Here is a 22,025-nt window from a genome sequence, read left to right as displayed (position 1 = left end):
ATCTCCCTGGAAACCCCCTTCTGACAGCAGCATTCCCTGGGATGAGCCCTGGGAATCATCATATTTAAAAAACAAAAAGCACAGCGAGAACAGAGGTAGGACTAGGCTGCCATCGCGAGTGTCTTTGAGGGTGGGATGAGCGGGGAATGTGGGCACAGGGACGGTGGCATCACCATGACTCCTCTTTTGCAAGTTGCAATAAAACATTTTGGATGTGTGCATATCTGAACGTGCTCTTCTTGATTCAGTACTCTTCTCAGAGCTGGGACTTGGGGACAGAGTTCTGCGTCTCTGACAAATCCCCGTACCAGGCACCTCCCCTTCCTTCCTGTGCTGCCATGTCTCCTCCTCTCCATGGCAAGAGCAGGAGGCTCAGGTGACTTGAGTTTTTTAAGACAAATCAAGATGTAAGAGGCGGGTCAAACCCCACGAGGGACAAGGGAGGGATCGCATGACGAGTCTGTCATGGGTCAGGTTTTGCTCACCCAGGAGGGGCTGTTCAAGTTTCCTGGGGTGCATTTCCCTGAAGGCTTGGAGGCCGGGTTCCTGGGGACGGCCTGGGGGTCGAACAGGCAGGAGGGTTCGCTCCACTTGGCATCTTGGGAGTCGGCAACGGTGGAGGTGTCTGCCTCACTGGATAGGTCCTCTGTGGAGAAGTTGAGGCTCCCAAGCTTGGCAAGAGAGTGGGAGCACTTGAGGGCGGATGACACAGTGAGGCCGGCCAGCCGCAGCCACACCTCGATCTCCTGCGTCCACTGCTTCACCAGCCCTGGCTTCCCATGGACACTGTGGATGCTGTCACTGCTGGAGCTGTGGGGCATGTTGGAGCTGAGGGACTAGGAAGTGGGGGTGTGGCAGATGGTCCTCAGAAAGTCTCTGGAGAAGGTGCTGGAGTGGTCCAGGTGGTAGGGAAGGGGCGGAGGGCTCTTCAGTGAGGCTCCTTCCACGGGTTGGGGAGTAGCTTCTGGCTTCTTGTCACCCCCCGTGTGGCCGGGCAGAGCTGGGGGCCCAGGGTCCTGTGGGGCGGTGGGCTCCTGGCTCTCCTCGGGTATGCTGGCCTCCACCCGGCCGGGGGCACTGTCTGCAGGCAAGCTCTTCAGCCTCTCCAGCTCCTTGGTGTGCTTGCGGACCAGGCCGGCCTTCTGCAGCTGGATGACGGATTCCTGGTGCTGCATCAAGCAGCTGTTGGTCATGGGCTTCTCAGATTCACTACTGAACAGAAGCCTCAGGTCCTTCGCAGGCTTGGGATCTTTCTTGGGTGACAGTTCTTCCTTCACCACTTCCATGGTGGGAGGGTTCTTATCACAGTGAGAATTCTTCAACAGGAGGTACTTTGGCAGGACTCTGGGGGTCTCTCTAGAAGGTTCCAAAATGCTACCTGTTAGCTCTGGAGCAGCTGCGGCTCCAGAGCTGCTGGCATCATGTCTTCTTGAACCTGCTGGCGGTAGAAAGGAGGGCGCATCAGCCATGCCAGAGGCCGGCTTCTCCAGACCTCGGGACCTGATGGACATGTGGGCTGCAGGGGAGGATGTGAGGTGGGGCAGGAAGGCCGGCTGGGTGCAGATGGTGGGAGCACCTGGGTCCTCACACCACTCCCTGAAGGCCTCAGGAGCTCCGCTGGCTGCAGGGTACATGCAATTGGCACAGGATTTATAGGATGGCTTCACTTTGTTCAGGATCCCAAACATAGCATCGTGCTGCAAGGGGACAAGAACATTGTGAGACGGAGCACCGTGAACCAGGGACCAGACACAGGAGGAGGGCAGGCGATGTGCAGGGGCAGACCCTGGAGGGGCACCCCTTCACTGCAGTCAGTGGGAAACGAGAACTCCTGGAATCCACCTGACTGTGACGACGCAAGTCAGAGAAGCCTCAGAGACAGAACCAAGACCCAGAAGCTGAGGCCCAATACCTGAGCTTGGGTCGCATGGCCAGGAGGGTTGAGGCAGGGCCTCTGGAACCTCCCTTCTCACCTGCACAGGGTGCCTCTTGGACAGGCTGCGGTGTCCCGGGAAAGTAGAACACCTACCCTGCTCAGTGCCAGCTCATGGCACTGAGAACGAAGTGAAATAGCGAGTTCGCTGCAGAAGCGGAGCCGGGGGTCTTCCCCTTGCAGAAATAATTTGCATTTGGGGAGCATGCAGCCCCTGGATGGAGCCCTTCCTGTCCAGCCCAGCTAAAGGAACGGCACTAGTAAGGTCTCTACAAGAGAGGGAGCAAAGGGCAAAGACAGCGTTTGGAGACCCCAACCCAGACCTAGTCACAGGTGCCTCCAGGCCCGGCCAGACCCACAGAAGACGCCATTTACACTGTTTCCCAGGGAAACCCTCTGTTATCGGAGTCTTCTGCCAGGTGGGACCACCCTTCACCCCCTGGAGTGCCAAAGGACTGACTAGTCGGGAGTTGTTCTTCTGGGATGAGGTGGAGGCAGGGAGATGGAGGGCAGGCGAGGGGACCAGCACTCTGTCCCGTGAGGTTCTGAAATGGTCTCAAATGAAGTCTTCCAGGCCTAGGGCTGGAGGAGGTGCTCATAGGAGGAGGGCTTCTCCCTGAACCTCCAGAGCTGTGCAGACTCAGTTTCCCAAGACAGGAAGTCCTGGTGGCCCAGCACTGGAGGAGACCCGGCCCTGCCCTGAAGACTGCAAGGGATGTGCAGTGGGCATTGGAGCAGGCCCTCTTAGAGGACGTCTCTCTGCCGGGAACCCTGGGTCGGCTTCTGGGACCACCAGTCGACCCTCAGTCTTACAATCTCAGGGACCCCCACCATAACGAGGCCTGATTCTTGAACCAGAATTTTCTCTCAAGCTCTAACCAAAGTGCTCCCATGTTGTTTCTTCTCACATCTGCAAGGAAATCTACTGTGGAGGGCTGGGAGCAGGTGTGAGGGCACCTTTCAGAGTCAGTGGGGCACAGGGTGGGCTCAACAGGTGTGCAGGGGCCATGATTGCCATGTGAAGTCCCTCCCCTGGCTCCCTGCACAGCTGCTCCCCTCTGTCAGGCCACAGCCCATCTGTCGGTATGCTGACCGCCTGCGGCACGCCTCTCCACATCCCTATGTGTTCACTCTCCACTCGCCCAGCTGAGCTGCAGGTGCGCGGGGGCCATCTGAGTGCGCCCTACCCCAGGCTGGCCAGGCACCATGGTAAGTGGGGGTCAGACACGGGAATGGATGCTTGTCTCGGGGTTCTGGAGGTCCTGTTTCCTAGATGATGTCACATTCACAATCTACCCTCCCAGCTAAGCCCCTCCCCTTCTTGGGCCAGTGACTTAGCACCATGTGAGCCGACTGGTGGCACCGCTGTCCTGCAGAGTGGTCCCATGCCGCCTGTCTTGATGGGTGTTTCTTCTCAGAGGGGAGTCGTGAGTGTGGGGGGACCTGGAATCCTACCTGGTTGGGGGTAAGTTTTTGATTTGGAGTTTGCCAACTGCACACCTCCACTAAGCCAGTCCCCATTCCTGGGCTGCTGCCCGCTTAGGGTACAGGGAGATGGGGGCAGAATGAGGGGTGACCTGATTGAGAGACGGGCAGAGGTCAGTCGTGTTCCACACGATCCACCAAGTACCACAGCCATGGAGACAGTGGTGCTGGTGTCACGCACTGGGACGTGAACTGAATATCAGACGCCTGAAGACATCAGGCACATTTAAAGGGGGTGACAGTGTTGTGGCTCTGCTACACACAGGGCACTTAGCAATGATGACACCCGGGAACTTGTTTCAAAACAGTTCCAAGGGAGGAGGTGTGGGAGGGTGAGGCGACAGGAGAAGAGCTCTGCCTCAGCTCGTGTGAAGTGGGTGAAAGGTGGTTTTACATTTTACATAAGGAAAAAGAACCTGAGTTGGCGGCCCTGCTCCAGGTGCCAATAAGGTGCCTGGGGCAAAGATGGCTGCAGGGGTGCAGATTGTTCCCCAAGGACCCCGAGTCACTCGGCCCATGCTGCCTCCCCCGCCCAGAGTCACTCCGCCTACCTCCAAGTCCTGGGGGCAGCTCGTCTTGCTGGTATTTGTTGTTGAGGTTGCCCTGCTCCAGGAGGCCTGCCCCCACCTCCCTGCGCCCGGGCCCTCTTCCCTCTCCATCACCTGGGGCAAGGGGCCACTCTGGGCTTTGGGGCTCCCAAACTCTAGTTTCTTCTTCACATCCTTCTCGAAGAGTCCAGTGCCATCCTGGGGGTGTCTGGCGGGCTTGTGGGCCTCTTCCTCCAACACAGCGTCCCTCTCGAGATCCTCCAGGTGCACCACGCTGCCAGGGTTTTCAGGAGGGGGAGGCAGGAGGGGGTCTGAGAGCCTCCGGAAACAGCAGGGGAGAGCGGGCCCTCCAGGGGCCCAGCTTTCTTGGAGCCCGAGCTGGGCAGCGTTGTGCAAGCAGGGCAGTGGGACATCGGGAGTGCCATCCAGGGTCTCCGTCAGGAAGTCACCAGGCTCTGGAGGGTCTTCAGGAGGTGGCTGGAGGCTGCTATCCACCTGCTGGCCCCATAGCTTGTTGTGCCACTGTTTGCTGCGAGGAGAGAGGGCAGAGCAAGGTGAGCGCAGGGGACAGCACCCAGAGGTCTTGACAAGGGACAGTGGGCACAGTCCAAGGTCAGTGGGGTGCCGGACTGACTCTGCCTTGCTTAGGTCATGCCTCTTGCCATCACTGTCAAGATGTGCGAGGACCCCGGCTGCACCGGAAGCCGCACACGCATGTACCAGTACTAAGGGATGGCGGACATGCCAAGGTTGCCTGAATGGTAACCGACCTGGTGTTTGGTCCCTGCTCACCGTGTGAGCGTAATCGTGCCACTTAGGTTTCTCTGTGGCAGGAGAACACTCCCCCTCCCACCCACACTGCAAGGACATCAAGGAGGTCAGGGGGTCAGGGCAGAAAGTACTAGAGCTCAACTGACCCGACAGAACTACGTCCACAGGAAACACATGAAATGATTGGAAAGGTCCCAGAAAATCGTGGATATCTGTGCAGGTCAGAGATCATGGGACGATTTCTAATGCTTTAAGAGAACCCTAAACCCTGCCACTTGACCATCTGAAGTGTCCCACTCAGCTGTGTCAGCCATGTCCCTGGCCCTGCAGTCACCACCCCATCTGTTCCTGCAGTTCCTGTCACCTTACAAGACTCAAATGCCACACCCAGTAAACACGGCGCTGTCCTCCCTAACCCCTGCCACCAGGATCCCAGCTTTTCTCTTCAAATCTGACCACTCTTGGCCACTTACAAATGGGGTTCTGCAGAATAGAATGCCTTCTTGTGACTGGCCTGTCTCACTCAGCATGATGCCCCAAGGTCCACCCAGACTGTAGTAGGTGCCAGAATTTCTTTCTTTCTTTTCTTTTTGAGACAGCTCTTGTGGCTTTGTGCAGTGCCAGCTTCATAGCCAAAGAGGTTTCTCTGAGGTGTGGTCATTGCTAACTGAGTGAGGCCTTGCTATGGTATCCAGGATGCCCTTGAACTCCTGGGCTCCAAGGACCTGCCCGCTCGGCCTCCAGTACTGGGATCACAGAAAGCCCTTTCCTGGTGGCATCTGCCACCTCACCCAGCTACCCTTGCCTTCCACTGTAAGACAGAGAGATGGTCCACATACTTATACGCTCTCCAGCTGCAGACCCCCCGTCTGCCCCCTTTTGGCCACCATGGATAATGCTGCTGCCCTGAGGGTAGAAATCTCTGAGTCTTTCAGTCCTTCTGTGATCTGCTGGACCTATAGTGACTCCGCTTTTCATTTTCTAAGGGATGATCACAGCCTGTGGCAGTGACATTCAGGTGGGATTAGCTCTTAGCTCAGATGAGGGTGCTGAGGCCCAGGGAAATTGACCAGCCTCCCTGATCACCCAGCTGGCTGGTGGTGGAACCTGGCCAGTCACTGGGGCTGTCCTGGGTTGCCTTGCTGGGAGACTGGCTCGCAGGCCTTGGCACAGAGCAGGTGCTCAGGAAACAGGACAGGCACATGCCCACCACACAGCAGGCTGGGCCCTGGATGGGAAGTTAGGCCCCATTCCCTCTAGCAGCAAAACAAGATTTGTGTGTGTGCCAACAAAGCCAAAACAGACCCCTCCTGGAAACTACTCATCAAAGCCCAAACGATGGTGTTTCTGACAGCTAAAGAAGCTGCTGGCCAACGGGAGAACTCTGGGACACAGAGCAGGCTGGCCAGTGTGGCCACAGGGTGCTGTGCTCAGTCTGCCCCGCCCCCACTCTCCAGGGGGCACCCACCTTGCGTCCAGGATGCCTTCATACTCAGAAAGCTGCCTCATGAAGCCTGCGTTGGGCCGTGTGATGCTTCACTTTTGCTTCACGTAGTTGTAGGCTTTCTCCAGGGGCCAGCCAAACTCCTTCATAGCATAGGCAATGACGGTGGATGCCGAGCGGCTAACCCCCATTTTGCAATGGACCAGGCACTTGGAGTGGTTCCGCCTGCAGGGGAAGGAGTGGTATGAGTAAAGTACTGGAGTCTCCAGCAACTGAATTTATAAGCCCCAAAGTTGTCTCAAAGTTGTCTCGTGGTGCAAATCCTGTTGGAATGTCAGGAAGCAGATTCCATATGCCCTCTAAGGGAAATAACTCAGCTGCAAAACCGACTAGCACACAGGAGGAAGTCAGGGTCAATTGGCCCTGGCCTGCTGCGGGACAGCTCCAAAGGCAGCTTCTTTCAGACATAAAATGGATCCTGCAGTCACTGGGACAGGCTGGCCACCGAAAGCCCTTTCCTGGGAAGGACCGGGCAGCTAAGCAGACACAGAAGCCACTCAGCCACTCATGCAAATGCAGACAGTGAATGAGCTGCTGTAGAAAACGGGGTCAGCCAAGTGGAACTGCATGGGGAGAGTGAGATGCTTGCTGGACACAGGCCCAGGGGCAAGAAGAGCAGGGCTTGGCCAAGACAGAGATGGGCCGACCTGCCCCAGGTCAGGAGGCAGCTCAGGCCCAGGTGCAGCTGAGTGACAGCTACAAAAGGGCCAGGAACTTGGACGCTCTACGCATCACCTTGGAGAACACCTGGGGACACCAGGCTGTAGGGGCCAAACTCATCAGTCCAGAAGACAACCCCGGGGGGAGCAGGTGCTGTTTTCTGCACCCCAGGCTTAAAGAGAGTGAGGATTTGATAAGGACGGACGTGCAGCTCTGGCTGGAGGGGTACGAGGGAAGGTGGAGCTTCCCTGAGAGCACCTCCAAGGGAGAGCCCTCTCTGTTGTGGACTTCAGTAAGACAGCCGTTCTGCAGGGGAATAAGGTGGGGACAGAAGGAGGGTGGGAACATGGTGGGAACCCTGTCTAGGGGCATCGGGCCAGCCCCCCTGTCGTCTGTGCTAAGCATACAGGAAAACTTTACTTGGGGAGTTGCACAGAGCCCTGAGGTCACCCTCCCTAGCTCTTCCCACCCAGGGGAAGCTTCCACATGCTCTTGGTGCTGAGTCCTTGCCTAGAATAACACAGATGACAACGGGGTCATGCCACCAGGACAGAAGGGGTTTGCCAGGGAGCCACCCGGAGGAGACCAGCACTCGCTGTCCCCTCTGGTGCCTGGGGTTCTGCAGCCAACACCAAAAGTCCCCGGACAAGAAGGCATCCTCAGCCAGCAGCCTCCGGCCCGCCCAGCCCCACTCTGAGGAGCCATGCCCCCGCACCCCCCCACAGGTCCCGCCCACTTACTTGGCTTTGATTATAAAGTGATATGCTTCGTTCCAGTGGGCAAGGAAGTCCGTGGTCTCCTCGTCGTACACTCGGATGTTATGATATGCAAACAAGCCAGGGAAAAAATTGTCTATTTCTCGAATGACATTTAAAATGTAGTCAACCCTGCAGGGAGACAGATAAGACAAAAAGTGGAGGATGAAAAGGAGGGACCACGAAAATAAAGCAACACAACACCAGCAGAGAAAAAGAAATACACATGAGGCACATGCTCCTGGTGGGACGTCTGCTTTTCCTTGATATTGAATTTCTGTCAGGTGCACTGGCGCTTGCCTGCAATCCCCAAGATTCAGGAGGCTGAGGCAGGAGGATGGCAAGTTGCAGGCCAGCCTGAGCAACTCAGTGAGACCCTGTCTCAAAATTGAAAAGGGTTGGGTATAGCTCAGTGGTAGGGTGCCTTGTGTTCAATCATCAGCACTGGGATTTTTTTTTTTTTTGTATTTCCTGTACAAAATGAGAATGTATTATACATATACACACAAAACCAAAAAGTACCTTGATTAGAAAGGCCTTATAAAAAAAAAAACTCAGTTTGAAGCATTGCTTAGCAATCTTAACTATGGAAAGTAAACATGTCTCTTAAATACATTTCTAAATTCCTTAAAGTTTCAAAATTTATAACTATCAGTAGTATACAGTGACATTAAAAAATTAATCTCCCAACAATCTACACTCTTAAATAGTTAAAAAGCAGAATAAAACCATCCATTATTTAAGTTCTTGGGAACAGTCTTAAAGCCTTTTGAAACAAGGCAAGATATAAATAAATAAGAATTTGAGGAGTCTGCTGACCCAGATTCTGTAGTTCTCTAACCTAATCAGTATTTTCATTTCTAGAAGACCAAAATAATTTCGGGAGTTAGGAAACATCTCAAATCAGTTTCTTAAGTGAATACTTATCATGCAGTCCAAGAGCTTTAAGAGTCATCTATTGATTCCCAGCAAGACAGAAGCATACAGAGTCCCAGCCCACATTTAAAGAACACTCCGTTGAAAGAACCCATCTTAACCAGTAGTCCTAAAGATATATTTTAAGATTTGTTTAGTCTTGGTTTTCAAATGTGGTAATTTAAGAATGCCATCATGTCAGACCCAGAGAATGGTGATTTTGTGGCTGTTTTTTTTTTTTTTTTTAAGTTCAGACATCTGTTCTTGAAGGTCTAGGTTTAAACATTTTTCACTCTTATAGCTGAGCATTCTCAGAGACCCTGGCTACTGAGCTGCAAGATTCCCACCAGGCCCAGAGGTGTAACTCCAACAGAACCAGGAATGGGCCAGGTGTCAGGGCTGCTGAGTGGCCCGACAGCCCACAGAGATGTGCGGCCATGCAAGGAGCAGCAGCAGCTAGCTCTGCAGGGCAGTGGGGCGGGGTGAGCCCAGGGCCTGTCGGGTCTAGGCTCTCGGATGTGCCACCATAGTGTGATTTAGGAGGCTGCTCGTGACCCATACAATCACAGACTCCACAAGATCTCAGATACATGAATTATTCAGAACATGGCATTTTGAAGCACATCTGTTTAGCTATGCAAATTAGCCCCTCCAGCCACTTCAGAGACCAGGGTGCAGGCAATCAGAGTGGAACCCGGGCCACCTCCGCAATAGAGGTGGGTGTTTCCAAGCTGCCTGGAAGGACAGGGGAAGACAAAAGGAGCAGACTCACCCTGAGCCCTGCAGCTCCTCCAGATTGGACACATTCCATTCAGAGCCCTGGGGGACAGATCACACAAACCCCGTGAGTGTCGCAGTTAGCCCTGGAGCTGCTTGTGGAGGCACAGGTGCCCAACCCTGGATGGTGGGTCTGCCGGCTCATAAGCCCCCATGGGTTCCCAAGGCCCTTACAGATCAAGAGGCGACAGTGAGGGGGAGTGTGGCCCTTGGCCTTGGGGAGAGAGCGAGTCCAGGAAACTGCTTCCTTCCCGGGGACCATGGTGGGGTCCTGTCACGGAGGCAGGGACCGTGACCTCCTCACCACTAAGGACAGTGGGCATTGTGTCCTTTCTCTGGGAAGCATTCTGGCAATAGTTCAGATGTTCCTATCCTGTGACCCAGTAATTCCACCTACAAAAAGCTCCCTGAGGAAACGGTCAGAACTCAGAGATGGACGAGGACGAAACAGTGGAAACAGCCCACAGGTCCAACAGGAAGAGGCCGACAGATCTGTGATCTCCTTACAACAGGGCCGTCAAGATGAGCGGCCTTTTGGAGGCTGTTCAGTGGCCCAGGGAAATACCACGTGAGTAAAACAAAAAAAAAAAAACAAAGGAAAGCAGAGCACAGGGGCACATCGATTGCGTGACCATCTCCCTCTCATGTTTGAAACGCTGGGAGGCTGAGTTCAAGGGCCAGCCCCGAAAAACCCCAGACAGATGCCCCAAACACAGAGGACAGGAAGTGGATACAGACTGCTCAGAGACCAGCTCTGGTGTAGGAGTGCTTGTTTCTTCTTTAGACAGATTTATATTTCCAACTTTCTACAACATGTGTTCATTTAATTCTTTTTAATAGTTTAAAAATGCCATCGTTCAAAAATGAACCCTGTGACACACAAAAACATGAAAGGGAATAAAAGCAAAAATGACCACTTTGTTCTTAGGTGACTTGGAGGACGCAGAGTCACAGAGGGCAGAGGCACCCAGGGCTCAGTCTCCTTGATGCCCCTCTCCTTAGCTCCTGGTCGGGCCCTCCAGGGTGGGGCCCTGCTCGCCGTGTGGGGGCGGCTGCACTCTGGTATTTGATATTTCTCATGGAAAAATATTACTTTAATATTTCTCATGGAAAAAACGACATAAAGTACCAAACCACACCAAAAAAATAACCACGGCTCTGAGAAGGCCATGAGCACCCCCTAGCTGTGACCACCACCTGTGGAGAGACAGGGGGAGTGGCCCATGTCAATTTCACCAGGACAGGGTCAGGGCCCTGCATTCCCTTGGACCTTCCCAGGCAGAGCCCCCTTGTCACCTGTCACTTGTCTAAACACACAAATAGGAAGCCCACCGGCACAGGAGGGTTAGTCTTGTGAGCACCGCACCTTCCCCATCTGTGTAGCTGTCCCGACAGACACCAGAGCTCGGGCCACTCCTGCAGGCAGGGAGCAGCCACTGCGTCTGCAGCAGAACCCCCCCCCCTCCCCCAGCTTCCTGGGAGCACTTTTCCTCAACTCATGGCTGCTGTGTACAACAGTGTCCAAGGAGACGGCACTCAGTGCCTTCAACAGGCATCGTACTGAATCCTCACAATCATGAAGGAGCCAGAAAAAGAGGGGAAAGAGACTTGCTCCAGGTCACAGAGCAGGTGAAGCAGGAGGGGCCTAGTTCTCTGGGCCGACTTGCATTCCACCGCAGCCTCCCGTCTAATTTTAGCAAGGTCATCCTCCAGAGTCTCCGACGTTGAGCACTGGCCAGCTGCCTTGTATAGAGACTCACGGTGTGGGGACCCGGGAGCAGGAGCCGGAGGGGCGGGGAGTCTGCACACCCTGTGCAGAGCCTCCGTGACCAGGCGACTCTCCTGATGGGCTGCGGGCAGGGCAGCGGAGGAGCCGTCAGCACCATCCTGCCTGGGCATGGTGCTGGGGCTCAGTGGGCACGTGCCCACCACCAGCTGGGTTTTCATGGCCCATGAACCATTTGAGAGTATCTGGGTGGGCCCTGTGTGTTAGTGACTGAAGACAAAAGGCACTGAAGGTCTGGAGACACTCACCAGGTGACTGCCAGGTGTGCCCAGGCCAGTCCCCGCAGCTCAGCTGGAGCCATTTCTCAGATACCCCACAGAGCAGACCACGGGCTGCAGCTGGGCAAGGGGGTCTGAGCCAGGGCGGGGCTGCCTGAGCTGGCACCCTGCCTGCCTCCTCCCTCCGACCTGCTGCGAGCGCCAGACCAGTAGGTCTGCCTTATGACCTCAGACCGGGTACTGCCATGGCTGTGCCTCTTACAAGATAAAGATGGTCGAAGATGAGGGAGGGCTTGTCCATCTGCCTCAGGATGAGCAGCATCTCGTTGTCTATGACCTCCTTGAACTCTTTCAGGTTTCATCTGTTTCTCCAACTCATTACGGATCTGTGGCATGAGAAAGTCAGGAAAAGTGATTTGTTAAAAAAAAAAAGAAAAAAACAACAACAACAAAAAAAACGTTGCCCACCTCCAAACAATTAAGTCATAATTAGCTTTAAATGTGATTAATTTAAACAAATTGAAGCAGTTTTCAAAAAGTGTGCAGTTTTCTTTTTTGTGTCCAGAGGAAGGCGTCCACAGCACCCAATGTGTCGTGGGAGGGATGTGGATGACCCAGGCTCCAGGTAAACCCTACTGGGGGGCGTTTATTATTTTGAACAAGGAATGTCATTTCCAAGGGATCTTTTCTGAGTTTGAAGCACTTGTTTGTTTGTTTGTTTTTTGTACCAGAAATTGAACCCAGGGTGCTTAAACACTAAACCACACCCCCCAGCCCTTTTTTATATTTTATTTAGAGACAGGGTCTTGCTGAATTGCTTAGAGCCTTGCTAAGTTGCTGAGGCTGGCTTTGAACTCTCGATCTTCCTGCCTCAGCCTCCTGAGCCACTGGGATTACAGGCGTGCAACACCGTGCCTGGCCAACCACTTATACTTTAACAATTAAATAACAAAACACACCTTAATGAGAATCTAAAGTCAGTTTCTTCTTGCTTTGGAAGGCATCACCACATGATTTTTGAAAACATATTAACTAAGCCAGGTACAATGGTGCACACCTGTAATCCCAGTTACTTGGGAGGCTGAGGCAGTAGGATTGCAAGTTTGAGGCCAGGCTGGGCAACTCAGAAAGATTCCATGTCAAAATTAAAAATTTTAAAAAGGGGGCTACGGATGTAGCTCAGTGGTAGAGTGCTTGCCTAACACATGGGATTCAATCCCTAGTACTAAAAAAAGAAGAAAGAAAACACCTAGTTTAAGCTGCTGTCATAATTCATTGCATTCCTGGAACAACAGATAAAAAGCAACAGACAAAATTTTAAAAGTGATCCAGGAAAACATTAAAAGGTGGACAGAAGACACCTTGCTGGTCGGCTGCAGTCCCGAGCAAGAAGAAGTCAGCTGGACTCATGTCCAGCACAGGGCAGCGGGGGTGGAGAGGGAGAGGGCCTGAGCTACCCGCTCCGGGTGCAAACCAAGCACCTCGTGGAAATTGTGACCAAAGGTGACACAGGCGAGGCTCCGAGGATTCCAGAAACACGTCCACGCCACACAGCCAGTAAATGGTGGCCCTGACCTCACATTAGTTTGACCCAGGCCTGTGACCTCCCACTGAGCCCGGCTGCCAGGGCAGAAGGAGGCCGAGAGGAGTGTGTCTGGGGACAGGTCTTGGCCTGCGGCCGCTGCCCACCCCCTGCCGGGGAAGGAGCTCTGGGAAGAGGGCTCTTACTTCCTTGGAGGTGACATTTTCGAGATCCTGGCTCATCATGATGCTCTGCAGCTTGGCTTTGATGAGGCGCTTGGTCCTCTCCCCTTCAGTTGGCCTGGAGAGAAATGCTGTTTAGAAAGGTGCGCGGCTACGGACGCTCAGGTCCCAGGTCGCAGGAACTCGGCAGGGACTAGCGAGGTCGGCTCTCGGTGTGCATGTTCTCCGGTCACAGAGGCACTGGCGCCCACCCGGACAGCACGTCGGGAGGTTTGGAAACCCACTCACTCAGGCCCCATGTCGGTGTCACAGACTCTTAGAGCAGGACTCTGCACCTGCCAGGGGAACAGTCCCACACCACTGGGTCTCTGCCTCTGCCTGGCAACATGGGGTGGGCAGCCTCGACCGGCCGTGCTCCTCACCTCCTCCTCACAGTGAAGGTCCAGGCCTCCCAGCCCAGCCCAGCATGAACAGCTCTTGGGCCACATGGGTCAGGGTGACCCTTCTTCCCAGGAGGCCCCGTCAAATCCCTAAGCTTCGATACTTCTCCCCGTCCGTTCCATTTCCTTGGACCTCCTGTCAGCTGGGCCACTCTGCTCTGTACAGTCCTCAGAATGCAGCGTCCCAGGGACACAACACGCAGGGGAGTGGGCCCTGACCCAGGAGGGAACAGCTCCCCTCTCAAATCAGACTCAGGCCCAGTGGTGCGCCAGCGGACACACAAAGGCCACGTGCTTCACTGTCCCTGCTGCCAACGGGTGCTGCCCTCGGGACAGAAGGACCCAAGGAAGCAGGAGTCACATGCATGACTCTCCTAGAGAAGAGGAAGTTACTTTTGGGACTTAAGGAACTGCAACTGACAGAGGAAAGGCCCAGACGCAGAGCATCATCAGGAGGGGGTGAGCGGGGCAGCTCATTCCCTTGGGAGTTTGATGGAAACGAGGACTCGTTCCCCAGAAGTGCACTCCCCAAATTCGTCTATTATTTTTAAGGTGTGTCACAAACTCTCCCCACAGCCAGGCTTCCCGGGGTCCCAGGTTAGAAGCTGTTTTGTTTTTTTGGTACTGGGGATTGAACTTAGGGGCCCTCAACAGCTGAGCCACACCCCAGCCCTATTTTGTACTTTATTTAGCGACAGGGTCTCACTGAGTTGCTTAGGGCCTCACTTTTGCTGAGGCTGGCTTCGAACTCGCCATCCTCCTGCCTCAACCTCCCGAGCTGCTGGGATGACAGGCTGCACTAAAATGCCCAGCTCCTAGAAGCCCCATTTTAGAAGCTGGTTCTGGGAAGGGAATGCTTGGCCCAGGGCTGCAGGGAGGTGTTTGGGCAGGTAACACACATACTTGTCCACAAACAGGGCTGGGGAATAAGGCCGCGTGGACTCCAGGTCCTGCATGGCGTTCCACTCGTTGATGCAGCTCTGCTCGGAGCTGATGCAGCTCTCGTAGTAGGTGGCCCAGATGAGTGCCACACCCCCTGGGAAGTAGTTGTGTCTTCGGGCCACCTCGCAGACCTTGTGGAGCACATGCAGGGCTGACCTGGGTGGGGAGAAGGCCAGGTCGGGAAACCAGGAGAAGCACGGCCTCCCTTCCCAGGAGGGCTCACTGGGGCAGGCGGGGGCCAGTTCACGAGTCCTGCTTACATATGAGGGCTTGTGGGTGACACGTGGCAGCCGGAGACGGACAGCTGTCAGGTCCCAGAGCTAGCCTCTGCACATTCACCTCTGCTGAGCCCACAGTGGGGGAATGTCCTTCACTGTCAGAAACAGAGAAAGACAGACCAGAACAGAAACCCAGGGGTGGGAGGTACCTCAGTGGAGCACACACAGGGCCCTGGCTCCACAAGCACCACAGGACGAAAGTCAAGCCCAAACTTCCCGACTCCCAAACACACAGGCTCACACGCTGCTTTACGTTAAACTGATTAACCACAGAATCACGGGTGACCTCGCAAGTCACAGTGACCCTGAGTGTGGGGACCGCAGGAAGGAAATCTGGCTGCATCCCACATGGTCGGCCTCCATGTGACCATCACTCAGAGGGAGACTCCTTGAGGATAGGTGCGGAGCAGCCCGTTTGGATGTGGAAGCCAGAGGAAAGGAGGTGTGGGGGGCGGAGGGGACAGAAACAGGGACACTGACAATGTAGTTCACCTCGTCCACCAGAAGCCCAGGCTGAAGGTCCTCCACAGTGGGGCAAGTTAGGAACCAGGAAAGGGTGGCAGAGGCCCTGAAGGGGAACTGCAGAGTGACCCTGTCTCAGGTGTAAGACACCCAATCTGGCCCATTGTCCCCAGGCTGGGTGAGGAGATCAACCTGAGCTGAATGTTACTAAATTTAGTTCTGGTCCCAGAGTTTTTGAAAAATTGCGTGGGTCTATTTTTTATTTGCCTGAAGAGTAAATTATTTAGGGCCAGACCTGGGCCTTGCAGTGGCTCAACACCTGGGAGAACCTGCCCAGCGCTCCAGGTATCATGTAACTTGTCCTTGTGCTGTGGCCCCAAACCCAACAGGTCAGTCTTGTGACCACTTCCACCAGATGAGTCTTGTGACCACTCCCACCAGATGCTCCACGTCCAGCAAAGTGCTGCTCCTCGACTGCACACGCTGAGCAGCTACTACGTGCCAGGCACGGGGATTAAGTGGACTAATGCCAGGTGACATTTTATTGCCAAGAGCCCATAGAGAGAGGCAAGATGACAATATAGAAAAACCTAGGCCAAGGACTGGGATAGGCAGTCCTCCGATTAGGACATACAATGGGAAATAAGTGCATGAAAAATGCTCAAGAATCCTCAGGAGAAGACGACCAAAGCCACAGTGAGGTACCACCTCACAGCTGCTAAGACGGTGAGTATGAGATGTAAAAACTGGTGAGACGGGCCTGGTGGAACACGCTTATAACCCAAGCTCCCTGGAGAATGAGGCAGGAGGGTTTTAAGCTCAAGGCCAGCAAGACCCTAGCTCAAAAATAAAATAGAAAGCATTAGGGTTTAGCCCTGTGGTTAAGCACCTGCCTAGCATGTAAGGCCCTGGGTTTAATTCCCACACACACAGACATGCGTCCATACAACCAATTAAAAGAATAAAATAAGATAAATGACTGATAACCCCAGTTCCCCAGGAGGCTGAGACAGGAAGATCAGGAGTTCAAGACCAGGCTAGGCAACATCTGAAGCCCTGACTCAATAAACAGATAAATAAATGACAGGAGGTGATAAAGAAATGCAGAAATGGGAACTCTGCACTCTACTGATGGGAACATGAGCGGCTCAGGCACGGACTTTCCCAGAAAGTCCACGCAACCCATGACCTAGCAATTCCACTTCTGGGTAAAAACCAAAAAGAACAGAAGCAGGGCCTCACGGGAACTGTCACACAGCTGAACTGACCCTCTGTGGGCAGGAGCTGGCCACGTGAACACCACCAGTGCCTTCACACAGGGAACAGTACTCAGCTTATAAAAAGAACGGAATTCTGCAGACGTGGTAACATGAATGACCCTAAAAACTGCATGCTAAGTGCAAGTAGGACACAGAGGGACATTGATGATTCTGCTTATGAATTTCCTAGAAAGGACGAATCCACTGGGGCAACAAGAATGGGGGTTGCCAGGCCTGGGGAAGGAGAAGCGAGCACAGAGCTCCCTCTGTGATGGGGACTGCCACGAAGCTCTGAGAAGGGGCTTTACACCACCGAATTATACGCTTAAAACACAGTTCCAATGGCACGGCCCTCTTGAGCCTATTTGCTGGGCATGCCCCAGCTCTGGCCTGGGAGAGCAGGGCTTCTCTCTCATCACTTTACTAGTGATGTCTGTCATACAGGCTGTGATCCCAACAACGTGTCACTGTGGCGATTCTCACAGGCACATCACATACCATGACGCCGCCCACCCTTGCCATTCCTCCTCCCCAACAGGTTCCTCAGAAAGAGTTTTTCATTCTTCTTTTCTTTTCTTTATTTTTTTTGGTACCAAGGGGCACTTAACCACTGAACCTCATGACCAACCCTTTTAATTTTTTGAGACAGGGTCTTGCTAAGTTCCTTAGTGAGTTCCTTAGTGAGGCCTTAGGGCCTCACTAAGTTGCTGAGGCTGGCTTTGAACTTTGAACTCAGCCTCCCGGGATCACCGGTGTGTGCTGAATGGGGGTCTTGCTGTTCATGGTGTCAGCAAGAAGCCACCCTGCCTAGGGGATGGGGTCCTTGAAGACACACTTACCACATGGCCTGGACAGACACGGGCTTGAATATGTGCATCCTCCCTGCCGTGCTCACGCTGAACCCACTGAGGATGAGAACAAGGAGAAGGGCAGCTGTGGGGAAGGTCGGACCCTGTGGTCAGATCCCCCCCAGCAGCAGAGCAGTCCTGCCAGGGACTGGGGAAGAGCACGCTCCACCGTCGGGTGTGGTGTGAGGTGAGCCAAAGGCAAGCCAGGAGGGGGTGCTCCCCACCCAGCAGAAGGACACTCCCAAAACTCAAAGTGCATCACCATGCAGGGCCAGGACAGCGCCTGGTGTCATCTGTCTCCATAACTGACCCTGCCCACCTGCTCCCTCTGGCACCACACACTCATCGATACTTTTTTTTAATTACATGAAAACATATTAATGGAAAACAAAATTTTAAAAAGAAAAAGTGTCCTATGATCCCACTACTTCAACCAAATGAATGTCTGTCCTTTCTAGTCCTCTCCAGGGAGCCACTTCCGCAGCCTAGAATCCATGTGCAGGAGTGACCGCCTGTCTCCCTCCTGCCCGCACATCCTGAGCCCTCGCTGCCCCAGGAGAGAAGGTGCCTGGAGCCTCCAGCCCTGTTTACCTGCCCAGGCCCCTGGCGTCCTCCTCTGAAGTCCCAAACTGGCAGGTGTCTTCCTGGCACCCCAAGACGGGAGCTCCAGCTGCATCACACCCCTCTGGGAGCTTCAGGGTGGCCCCGCGTTGAGCCCAAGGGGAGTGGCTGCGGGGCAGCGCACGGCTGCTCCTGAGCGTCTCCCAGCCAACCTGCGGCAGGCTTCCGCTGCTGCCTGACCCAAGCTCCCTCAGAGAACCTCCAGAACGCACGCTCCCCTGGGGCTCCCCGGACCCCAGCACTACCCTCCTAATAAAGTCAACCCCAGGCTGCCTGCCGGCTGGGCCTCAGTGCCGACACAGAGAGGGTCTTTCTGAGTGGTCCTTACCTGTCTCCATCCAGGTGGATCTTCGTGTCGCTCCACAGCCGCAGGACCATCCCGATGGTACAGCTTTTGCTAGATCATGGGATAGAAGACACCTGAAGTCAGTGTCCACCCAGGCACTGGCCCAGTGTTCCCTCAGTCCCACTACCCAGCCTGTCTGGCTCCCAGACAGCCATCACCCGATTGGGATGGGCTGCTGGCCTGTATTTGGAAGAAGTCCTCAGTGCCCAGGAAGAGTCCTCTACAACTGAATTCTAGAAGACAGGGGTCTGGGTGGCCCTGCTAGGGGAGCACCAATGGCCACACCATTTTTGTGTGGGGTATGGGCAGCAGACGACTGGTCTGCACCCACACTGCAGCGGAGAAGCCACCGATGCTGGCACGGTGCTGGCAGAGGGCCATGTCCAACCAGGGCCCCTGGACAGGTGGCAGAGCCAGCCCCAGCCTCCTCTGTCCTGGGGGGCAGGAGTGGGTGCCCAGCCTCCTCTGTCCTGGGGGGCAGGAGTGGACGAGTGCCCACCTTACTATTAATGTACTTTCAGACTTCTGTTTACCGCCCTTTGTGCAGCTGCCACCTTACAAACTGGCTGAATCTGGTTTTGTCTTGCCCATTCCAACAGGGAAATGATACTTGTCAACTTTAGCGACTGGCGCCACCGAAAAGCAGACCAAAGACGCTTATCAGAGGGGCTCCTCAGATCATCAGGAACACTCTTGGGGCATTTAAAACAGCTTGTGTGAAACGGCAGCGGCCGTGCCAGGGGCCAGCCCTGCCAGCCACCAGGATTCTGGACTTATGCATCTGCCACTCAACAGCCCCCTCGGGGAGTAACCTGATTACGCCGGACCAGGGGCTCTGGGACTCGAGGCCAGTTCCCCCTCCAGAGCATCCCCACCACACAGGCCCCTCCTCCTGACCACTTGCTTCCACATCTGAAGAATCCATGTGCAGGAGTGACAAGGCCTTCAAGTGTCTTCAGGCCGAGCCGATTCTCCAACTCTCCCCCAGAGGCCCTGCCCAATCTTGATGGGCTCACCATATGTCCTTAATACTCAGCTGTACCAAGGCCAGGAATGGACAATACACAGCCATCCTGGATGGTGCCCTGGGGTGGGCAGGCCTGAAAGGGCAGGCCTTGGCACTGAGCACACAAGCCAGGGACTAGCAAAGAACAGAGGTCACAGCACAGACAGCCACACACAGCCCAGGCTGGGAGGGGCTCCAGGGCAGGCAGAAACCCCCACAGCCTGCATGGGACAAGGGGCACCTCAACCGTCCTTCCTGGGCCCAGATAGGGTAAGAAGCTGGCAGCAGTCAGAGTCCATAAAGGACTTGTGTGTTTTTTTTGTGGGGGGGGCAGGTAACTGGGGATTGAACTCAGGGCCCCCAACCACTGAGCCGAATCCCCATCCCTATTTTGTATTTTATTTAGAGACGGCCTCCCTGAGCTGCTTAGGGCCTTGTTTTTGCTGAGGCTGGCTTTGAACTCACCATCCTCCTGCCTCAGCCTCCAAGCCACTGTGCCAGCTCCACAGAGGACTTCTGTTCACAGCCTTGAACTAGAGCCCAGAGCACAGACAGGGGACTACAAGACTGTACCGCCCCACAACTCCTCTAACACCCTGTAGGTGCCACTGTGCCTCCACTGGTCCCACAGTGACCAACACCAAGTCTCTGTAGCAGAGGTGGGTCTATGGATTGGATAACATGGGAGCTGGGGAGGGGTCTTCCTAGAGGAAGAATGCGCTGAAGTGTCAAGTGGGGGGTGGCAACTCTACCAGAAAGCAGGTTCCCAGACCCTGGGGCCCAGGTGGTGGAAACGGAGAAGCCAGCTGGGCCTGCACAGGATGGAGGCACCGGCAGGAGAAGGGCCTGCCCCAGACCTTTACAGGTGGCAGATACTAATGCACGAGGACAGCAGTGTGGCTCTCAAGAAGTTCCTGAATCTCAAATGACAATAAAACAGACATGGATCCCTGGGACGGCTACCTGTCCTCCCAAGGAGGCATGAGCAGATCTAGAACTTTGGGGACAATGCCAGCCGCACCAGCCATCATTTCCACATGATTTTTTCTAACACGACTCGCCTGGACACCCTGTCACCAGGAACCAAGGACGGTCCCTGGAAGGTGTTGCTCTGCTTTCCCTCTTTTGGGCTAAGGCAACAAAATCTCGCAGCAAGAATTTAGGAAAACCAGAGAATTGTGACCTCAGCAGGGGAAGCCATCTGGGTTAATCACCTAGTTCCTGTGGAGGTGAACTTTCTAAAAGCAAGAGGTTTATTTAGCTCACAGTTCTGGCAGCTAGGCTGGCTGAGTTTATCTGGTAAGGGCCTCTGTTGTGTCACAGTGTGGCAGATGGCATCACATAGTGGAATATGTGCAAGAGATAGAGTGAAGAGAGAGGAAGCAAGACTGAGAAGAGACCACAGTTACTGCTTTATAATAATCCATTCTCCTGGGAACTAGTCCACTTCCTCCAGAAGGCATTAATCTCTTCCAAGGGTGATACCTCCAAACCTAATCACCTTCCACTAAAGAAGATCTGCCACCTCTCAATACCATTTCATCAGGGTCCAAACTTCCAGCACATGAACCTTTAAGGGGACAAACCATATCCAATCATAGCACCTACACTTCCAGACCTTCCCTCTCAACCCTATAAAACAAGGGGTTGTAAGCTCCCATCTAGCTTGAACATTTATATTCTGCTTTTGTAAGCTCCACTTGCAGCTGGTGTTACCTGAAAACTCTGGGTCTATGGGTGTGATCCAGACTCTCAGATACCAGCACAGGAAACCTCACAAACCTGGCCCGAAGGTACACTATCCCACCCACTATAGTGGGCTATGGGGAACAAGGCCTTTCTCACTGCGTGCTCAGAAAATGATGTGGCCTTTACCCTGCTTTTATTTAGCAAGAAAAACAGTTCTTTCATGAATCATGCTGTCTGCTTTCCAGGCCGCAAGCCCATTTCCAGGGAAAGCAGACAAGCAAAAAAAAAAAAAAAGTGTAGAAATAAATGGGAATTAGTATCCTTGGCAGCTTTGGGTCCTCAGGTCCTCCGAGGGACAAACGTGTGCTCTGTTTTATTGAATGTTTTCCATCTTAATAAGCAGTGGGAAATGCCAGAACCATCTGCAGCTGCTGCTGATAATGGGGACTGAAGAGGGTGCAGCACAGGGCTTCTGAGCATTGCCATTTTTTCATTGCTCAGGAGTGCTAGGAAAGTCCTCACAATTAGGGTACTGGAGTTGCCCCAGGAGACAGGCTCTGCTTTGTAGGATTGGCAGCCCCTTCCTTGGCATCATTCTTTGTATTTCTAAGCCTCAGATGTCACTCTAAGGCCATTTACCCATGCTCCACAGAATGAAAATATAGGGGAAAAGATGTTTGTGCACGTGTATTATTCAGTTCAAATATATTATGCATGAAGTGACTATGAAGTTGCTGCACAAGTACTGGGATGGAAGAAATGTCACTGTACTGAAATCAAATTAAATCTAGTCCTAATCCCTCCCTCACTAGGAAGATGAGCTTTCCAATTTCAGGTATTCCCCAGGATGGAGTGGGAGTCCCTGAGAGATGACACACATCAGAGCCACTTGAGAGAAGGCCTCCCTTCTTCAGCCCATTGAGCTATCACTGCTTTCTGAATCCTGATGACCTGTTCAAGATCTCGCAGAGCCAGGGGTGGGTGGTGGCACGCCAGAAGCACTGGTAGTAATGTAATTTACACTTGTCTAGAGATGCAGAGAAATGGTGCCCCTGAAGGCGGCACTGGGCACTGCAAT

The 22,025-nt window shown here is 53.9% G+C and overlaps 1 protein-coding gene across 1 annotated transcript; it reads right to left on the bottom strand.

Moving 5' to 3' along the window:
• Positions 1-470: 470 nt before the first annotated feature.
• On the bottom strand, positions 471-18,633 carry LOC143410726 (protein phosphatase Slingshot homolog 1-like). Its single transcript, XM_077110659.1, is given in 12 exon segments — positions 471-1,697; positions 3,970-4,495; positions 6,206-6,406; positions 7,642-7,788; positions 9,344-9,390; positions 11,615-11,711; positions 11,713-11,738; positions 13,081-13,174; positions 14,400-14,594; positions 17,277-17,342; positions 18,235-18,303; positions 18,584-18,633. Coding segments are annotated over 12 exon segments (2,745 nt in total).
• Positions 18,634-22,025: the final 3,392 nt, after the last annotated feature.

Source organism: Callospermophilus lateralis, chromosome 11 (assembly GCF_048772815.1).
Source record: "Callospermophilus lateralis isolate mCalLat2 chromosome 11, mCalLat2.hap1, whole genome shotgun sequence".
Taxonomy (NCBI): domain Eukaryota; kingdom Metazoa; phylum Chordata; class Mammalia; order Rodentia; family Sciuridae; genus Callospermophilus; species Callospermophilus lateralis.
The sequence above is the reverse complement of the archived record's forward strand: the minus strand, read 5'-3'. Positions and strand labels throughout refer to the sequence as shown.